General features: G+C 51.7%; 1 protein-coding gene across 1 annotated transcript; it reads right to left on the bottom strand.

The window, feature by feature from the left end:
- Positions 1-602: 602 nt before the first annotated feature.
- On the bottom strand, positions 603-6,368 carry LOC134741772 (uncharacterized). Its single transcript, XM_063674667.1, has one exon. It carries the CDS (start codon positions 6,366-6,368, stop codon positions 603-605), a length of 5,766 nt encoding a protein of 1,921 aa, XP_063530737.1.
- Positions 6,369-7,977: the final 1,609 nt, after the last annotated feature.

Raw genomic sequence — 7,977 nt, 5'->3', positions numbered from 1 at the left:
CTGGAGCTCTTCTTAAATCAGATGCAGGAGGGTCGAGGTCGGAGAGGTCTTCTTTTCTTCTTTTGGAGAGGTGTTTCTTGCTCGGCTGCTCGATTCGTAATGGCTTCCTATGGCCGGCGCACCGCCTTTTATTCCCTCCATATTTAAAGACCTCGTCCCCCGCGCCGCGCCGGCGCGGGCGTCTGCGCTTCGCGCATGCGCAGACCTCTCTTTCCTCGACTCTCCTACGTTTCTCTTTATTTATTAAAGTTATATATTAACAAATTACATGTTTTATTTATTTATCCTACCTATCTTATTAGATTCTATTCTATTATCACAATTTCTTATTAGAATAAGGTTGCGTATACTTTTGCCCTATTTTCTTATACAGATCTACGTAATGAAACACAATGAGGAAAATTCTTTATTTGTTATAAGCCTATCTTAATTAAATTATATTGCAATCCTAACTTTACCTAATTGGAATTCTCTTATTGGATTCCTTTAAGAGGTACAAAGTATGCTACTCATACTTTGTCCTGTTATAAAAACATACTAAATACCATTTATTTCTATACGTGACGCGACTTAAAATTATTACATGTTAAAGTGACTCTAAGTTACAAAATACTATGCGCGTCGTGTACATTTCTCCCGCCGTCGCCTTGCGATCCCACTGGTAGCACGACGATCTTCTTTGTTGGCCGCCTCAGCACGTGTCCTCTGCTGGTGGTGACGTCCACGACTCGTACCACGCCGTCCTTGCCCGGATACGTCTGCTTCACTATTCCACGTGGCCATATGTTGCGGGGGAGGTTGGAGTCGCATATTATTACGACATCGCCGACGGCCGGGGTGACTCCTGCGCCGTGGGGCTCCCGCCGGTGTTGTAGTAGCGGCGCGTACTCGCGAACCCAGCGCTGCCAGAAGGTGTCGGCCAGCTGCTGGGCGCGCCTCCAGTGTTGTCGCGCGTTCATGTCGCTCTCTTCGAAGGTGCCGGGAGCCGGGGTGTAGCAGTCCGGCCCGAGCAGGATCATGTTTGGAGTCAGTGCCGGCGGGTCTTCTGGATTCACCGCTACGTAGGTTATGGGCCTCGAGTTGACCGTCGCCTCCGCCTCCGCCAGTAGGGTTTGTAGAGTCTCGTCGCTCGGGTATTTTTCATGTAGGGTGGCCTTCATAGCTTCTTTCACCGTGCGCACCATACGTTCCCACACGCCCGCCATGAAGGGTGCGGCGGGGGGTAGGAAACGCCAGTTTATGCGGCGCGCGTGGGCGGCGTCTCTCATGGCTTCCGTCAACTCGCGGTTGGCTCCTCTGAAGGCGGTCCCGTTGTCACTCCACAGCTCTGTAGGGCACCCGCGCCGGGCAATGAAACGGCGTAGTGCGTTGATGGCCGAGTCCGTGCTTAGTGAGGCTACCATTTCTAGGTGTACGGCCCTCGACGTCATACATGTGAACAGCGCGACGTACCTTTTTTCTCTGTGACGTCCCACTGTGACTTCTTGCGGCCCGTAGTAGTCTAGACCCGTGTAGGTAAAGGGCCTCACATGATGCGCCAGGCGTGCCGCCGGTAGGTCACCAGTGGCCGGGGCCGCGGGCTTCGCACGACGTAGTCGACATCTCGGACACTGAGCGATCACTTGTTTCACTGTCGGCCTTATTTTCACTATGTGCACTCGCTGTCGCAACTCGTTCACCACTATTTCCGTACCGCCATGATGTAATTGTTCATGCACATGAGAAACATACAATTTCGTGTAGTGATGCTTCCCATATAGCACTACTGGTTGCACTGTCTCTTCTTGTATGTTGCCGGCCGCCGCTATTCTTCCCCGTAGTCGTATGATACAGTCCTCGTCCATATAAACACTCAGCTTGGCCAGTCGGTCGTCCTTGTCGGGCGTACGGCCGCTCGCTATTCGCCTTCTCTCTTTCTCGTAGCTATCTTCTTGTGAGGCGCGTATTAGTAACTTTTCGGCGGCGTTTAGGTATTTGGCTTCTAGCGTTAAGTATTTCTTCTCTTCTTGGGGTTGGGTAGCTGCACTCTTGGCGGGCACGCGCGTGTGTTGCGTGCGTTTGTTCCATGCGCCGTCTTGTTCCGCGTTCGCTCGTGTCCGCCTGCGCTTCGCCGCCGCGATAAGTTGTGTCGCGGGCGGGGCGGGCGCGCGGGGTTGAGGGCGCACTAGGTCGATGAACTGTAGCACGCGCGCGGTCGCTCGCAGCAGCCGCATCCATTTTGAGAAGCGTTCGATCTCGGGTATAGCTGCGTGTTTATCTTGCGTAGGGACGGCGATCGCAGCGCACGTCTCTTTTTCTTCGCCGGTCGCGGGAACTTCGACCTTATTCTCGTGGGGCCAAGTCTCTTTTTGTTCATAGAGAAAGGGCGGGCCGGTGAACCATCTATGTTGCGAGTCGAAATCTGCCGGGGTGGCGCGGGTCGCGTCGTCGGCCACGTTGTGTGCTGTCGGTACCCATCTCCACTCGTTTTTCTTAGTGCAGTCTTCTATTTCGGCGAGTCTGTGTGCCACGAACGTCTTGAATGTGCGGGGCTCGACGCGTATCCATGCCAGTGCCGTGCGAGAGTCACTCCAATATGTTTTCGAAGTGATTTCGAAATTGTGTTCTTCGACGACTGTTTTTGCTAGCCGTACGCCTAGGACGGCCGCCTGTAGCTCCAATCTAGGAATGGAGACCGGTTTCCTGGGTGTGACTCGACTTTTTGCGGCGGCTAGGGCTATCTTGACTGAGCCGTCGGCTCGCGTCATTCTCCAATACACTGCGGCGGCGTAGGCTTCTTCACTGGCGTCGACGAAAGTATGCAGCTCGTGTGTGGCGGCGGGCGTAGTGTCGTAGCACCTAGGTATTTTTAGGGTACCTAGGTCTCGAAGTTGTCGTAGCCATTCGCTCCAGCGTTCGTGTAGCTGCTCTGGTATCGCTTCGTCCCAGCCTGTGCTATGTTGCCACGTGTCTTGCATGATTCGCTTGGCCGGCGTAGTGATTGGTGATATGAGGCCGAGCGGGTCGAAAATTGACATAATGACGCTGAGTGCTTCTCTCTTCGTCGGAGGCCGCAGGTCGTTGATTACTTCGGGCTGCGCTCTTCTTGTATTGAGGCGAAAGCGGATACTGTCCTCATTTGTGTTCCATAGCAGGCCGAGCGTTTTTTCTATCTCGCTCCCGCCGATAGGGACAGTATTTCCCTCTCGCTCTTCGCTGCCGACGACGTTACTTATTGCTTCTTTTTCGTTCGTGGCCCATCCTCGCAACTGGAACCCGGCTTTTTTGTGCACATAGTCGACGTCTCTTGTTACTTGTCTTGCCTCTTCTATTGTGTCGAAACTTTGTAGATAGTCGTCCATGTAGTGATTTCGCTCTATCGCTCGCGCGGCTTGCGGGTACTGTGTCGCGTGTTCTTGTGCATTCCTATTTTTTATGTATAGGGCGGTGCACGGTGATGATGACGCGCCGAATATGACGGAAGTCATGCGGTACTCTTCTGGCTCTCCCTCGCGGCGATCGCCCCTCCATAGGAAGCGGAGGGCGTCCCGGTCTTCTTCTCTTATTTTTATCTGCATGAACATTTCTTTCAGGTCGGCTGAGACTGCGATGCTATGTTGTCGAAACTTCATGATGACGCCGGGTAGCGATTGTAGGAAATCTGGGCCCGTATGTAGCATGTCGTTGAGGCTGCGACCGTGTGATGTGGCCGCAGCATCGTGGACCAGTCTAATCTTCGGCTTCTCTGGATTGCAGACTGCGAAGTGAGGTAAGTACCACGTTCTGTCACTCGGGGGCGTTGTCGCGCGCTCGGCGTAGTTTGAGGTAAGTAGGTTGTTGACGCGTTCGTTATATTGTTGCTTTAGGCTTGCGTCACGATCCAGCTTCCTCTCGAGCGTGTGCAGCCGCTTGAGTGCGTCGGTGCGATTGTTAGGTATCTTCTCTGTTTCGTTGCGCCACAGTAGCCCCGTCTCGAACCGGCCATTGGGTAGGCGGCGGCTCTTTTCTTCCAGTATGCGTAGAGCTTGTTGTTCGGGATCACTACGGGGTCGCCTCGGCTCGATTGATAGAGACTCGAGGGCGAAATAATTCTTCATGGTTTCTTCTATGTTCTCGGTCGGCCCGGTACGAGTGAGATGTGCGCAGCAGTAGGCGATCGGCTTCGCCTTTGTGGTGCGACAGCCGTGAAGTACCCATCCTAGTAGGGTTCTCGACGCGACGAGTTGTCCGCGCCGGCCTTTTCTTATTTCTCGTGACACGATCAGGTCCCAGTTGTCCTGGCCGATGAGTATTTGTGGGGTTGCACCGCGGTAGGTTAACTTGTGCTTGATACCCCGGAGGTGCGCGCAGCCGTCTATTTCTTCCATGCCGATCGACTGTGTGGTGAAGCCGAGGCTGCCGACGGTGTGCGCGTTCGTTATGCGTTGTTCTTGGCTGTCGTGCTTATTCTTGATGAAGACCTCGACCCTCCTGCTCTGATTGTGCTCCATCTCTTTCCCGCCTACGCCTTGCACCCACATTGGTTCAGTGGGACCGTCTAGCCCGAGTGCGTCCGCCAGTGCTGAGTCGATGATTGTCACCGTGCTGCCTTCATCTAATAGGGCGAACGTGTCTAGTGTCGCTCGCGGGCCGCGCAGTGTTACTGGCACTATCTTCAGGTAGGCGCGGCTCGTTCGTGGTTGTGCGCAGGCGACTGTGTTCACTGCCGAGGCCACTATTTCTTCCGGTTTATGTTGTTGTGGTGGCTCGACTTGCGCAGCGGCGACTGATTGCGGCGTCTTCTCGTGATGTAGTAGGCGATGATGTCTCATGGGGCAGCCCAGGTGGCCGCAGGGCTTCGCACGACACGCGAAGCGGCGATGCTTGCTAGCGAGGCATCGGTAGCAAATGTTGTGTTTCTTCGCTACTTCCCAGCGCTCGTTCGTGTCAATTTTGATGAATTGCGGGCACGACGGCAGTTGGTGAGTAGCGTGTTCGCATAGTGGGCACGCTTGCTTCTCTTCTCTTGGCTTCTTAGTGTCGGCGGTAGCGGCGTACGTTCGCTCGGGCTTCTTTCTTGCGGTCCTCACTTCTTTGTTCTCCGTCGTATTTTCAGGCGGAGCGTAAGGCGTGCACTTGTCGGCTTCGTTGTTTAGAAAGTCGGCAATCTTCTTAAGCTCGGGCGTATCTTCTCTCGTGGCCGCGTAGTCGTACCACTTGCTTCGGAGTATAGGCGTGAGTTTATCGACCATCGACCGCAGTAGCTCTGGATTGTAGAGGTACTGAGGCTTCTTCAATATCTCGATAGTCGTGACAGTGTTTGCGATCTTGCTGGCGAATATGCACAGGTCGCGCGGGCTGTCGGTGAGTCGCGGCAGTCCCTTCATCTTCTCCAGTTCGTTGACGAGTAATGCGTCTGGCCTTCCGTATCTTCTTTCTAGTGCTTTAATGATGTCCTCGGGGTGCGGCCGGCTGATGAGGAGGGCGCTTACGGCTTCCAAGGCTACTCCCTTGAGGCTTTTTCTTATACGGGCGACGTTTTCACTTGCGGCGAAACTGGGGGCGGACTCGTTGTACGCGGCTTTAAATTGTAGCCACTCGTTGCATAGGCCACTGAATGTCGGCAGGTCTGGTATGTATTTTCTGTAGGACTTGCCGGCTTGGATGGCTTCTGTTAGGGCGGCGGTCAGCGATGACACGTCCATGGCGTGGGCGGCTCGAGGGGCCTCCGGCCGCGCGTGTTTTCTAGTGGCGCGCGGGGCCGGCACGTGTGCTTCTTCATGGGCGGGCTCTTCTTCAATCGCTGTTGGTTGTTCTGGGCGGCGGTTGAACCAATCGGCAATGCGTTGTGGAGCAAGGTCCTCTTCCTCTTCAGACTCTTCTCTTGACGAGGCGAGGTCGAGTCTTTGTTGTCTGATTCTTGCTAGTTCTGTTTCGGCTTGTACGCGCTTCAGCTCCAGCTCGGCTAACTTCTCCTTGGCCTCTAACTCCGCGAGGAGTCTCTTGCTGGAGGCCTTGGATCGGTGTGACCGAGCGGGCTTAGCGGGAACTGGCGGCGGTGGCATTAACTCGACGGAATCTCGCCCGACGAGTGTGGCGACGGTGCTAACTGCAGGCGTTGCTCTGATTCCCGACGTGTCGGCTGGGCCCCCATTCGTGCTGGTGCCGGCGATGCTGGCTTCTGTTGCAGCGCGCGTTCTTGTGGTGGTGCCCGTGCCTGACGTCTCGCCCGTGCCCGACGTCTCGCCTGTGCCTGACGTCTCGCCTGTGCGTGACGTATCGCCTGTTCGTGACGTCTCGCCTGTGCCTGACGTCTCTCCTGTACCAGATGTATCGCCGGTCTGGTCCGTGGCCTGCGTTTCATCTGACGAATTTTCTTCTCTGCCGTGGTTGCTTCTTGTTACTGCCATCTTGCTATTTTTCTTGCTTCAGAGATCCGGCTCGAAGGACCAAACAATGTGAGTGTTAGGCCCTAATCTTGTTGTCTTGAGATCTATCGTAGGGGTGTGGACTGTATAGGGTGCGGCATAGGCGGCAAGGATGGAGTAAAACAACTGGAGCTCTTCTTAAATCAGATGCAGGAGGGTCGAGGTCGGAGAGGTCTTCTTTTCTTCTTTTGGAGAGGTGTTTCTTGCTCGGCTGCTCGATTCGTAATGGCTTCCTATGGCCGGCGCACCGCCTTTTATTCCCTCCATATTTAAAGACCTCGTCCCCCGCGCCGCGCCGGCGCGGGCGTCTGCGCTTCGCGCATGCGCAGACCTCTCTTTCCTCGACTCTCCTACGTTTCTCTTTATTTATTAAAGTTATATATTAACAAATTACATGTTTTATTTATTTATCCTACCTATCTTATTAGATTCTATTCTATTATCACAATTTCTTATTAGAATAAGGTTGCGTATACTTTTGCCCTATTTTCTTATACAGATCTACGTAATGAAACACAATGAGGAAAATTCTTTATTTGTTATAAGCCTATCTTAATTAAATTATATTGCAATCCTAACTTTACCTAATTGGAATTCTCTTATTGGATTCCTTTAAGAGGTACAAAGTATGCTACTCATACTTTGTCCTGTTATAAAAACATACTAAATACCATTTATTTCTATACGTGACGCGACTTAAAATTATTACATGTTAAAGTGACTCTAAGTTACAAAATACTATGCGCGTCGTGTACAGATTGATTGATTTGAGCTGGTGTGGTGAAAACAAGTTTGCGTCTTAGTAAGTGCACGATAAATGACTAGCAAATTTACTGCAAAAGTGTAGGTAGTTCGAATAGAATAAAAATATTCAGCGACGCAGTAACATGCCACTTATGCCACATAGAAACGTCAAAAAGAAATAAAAACGTTATGATTTTATATGCAATGCAATTGCAAACCAATGAGTGCTGACTCTTCGGGGTTGACTTCAATGTGACTACGATATACATATAGGTACACATATCACATTACATACCTATAGGATTTATCTCACATTGCGTTATCATTCAGAGGAAAGTAGATGACCGCTTCTCCATAGTTCCATACAATCCCTTGATATGCATACATAGGCCAATCCATATTGCGTGCGGCGAGTTTTCACCAGATCATGTCCACCTCTCACAGACTGTGAAGCCAACTTTTGTGAGGTGAAACTTACCTCTCGTCCGAAGTTAAAGCTCTGGTTAGTTTCGCCACTGTGGCTAAACGTACCGTTTTGAAAGGGACGTCCGGTGGCGCGGTGACCTTAATGCTGCTCGTTTGTTCTCATGACACACTGACTTTAACCTATAGGTAACTTACATTTTCTGTGGCTGTTGTAAAAATGCTGCTGGTACTTTAGAAGCAATATTTTAGCTGAAATGTAAGTACTCGGTGTTCTGCAGATTCATTTTCTTCCTTCAAATTACTATCACTAATTTAGTACAAAATTGCATTTATTAGAACAATTAATAGGTGCTCATATTCATGTTCAGGCACCTAAGTGCTTTAAGTAGGTACCTAAAAAAATATTATGGCACCTTTGTTC

The sequence above is a fragment of the Cydia strobilella genome, chromosome 5 (assembly GCF_947568885.1).
Source record: "Cydia strobilella chromosome 5, ilCydStro3.1, whole genome shotgun sequence".
Lineage (NCBI taxonomy): Eukaryota > Metazoa > Arthropoda > Insecta > Lepidoptera > Tortricidae > Cydia > Cydia strobilella.
Note: the sequence above shows the minus strand (reverse complement) of the source record. Positions and strands in the feature narration are given on the sequence as shown.

What these genes read in the sequence shown, in the direction of transcription:
- LOC134741772 (XM_063674667.1), bottom strand. Translation starts at nt 6,368, where the DNA reads ATGGCAGTAACAAGAAGCAACCACGGCAGAGAAGAAAATTCGTCAGAT.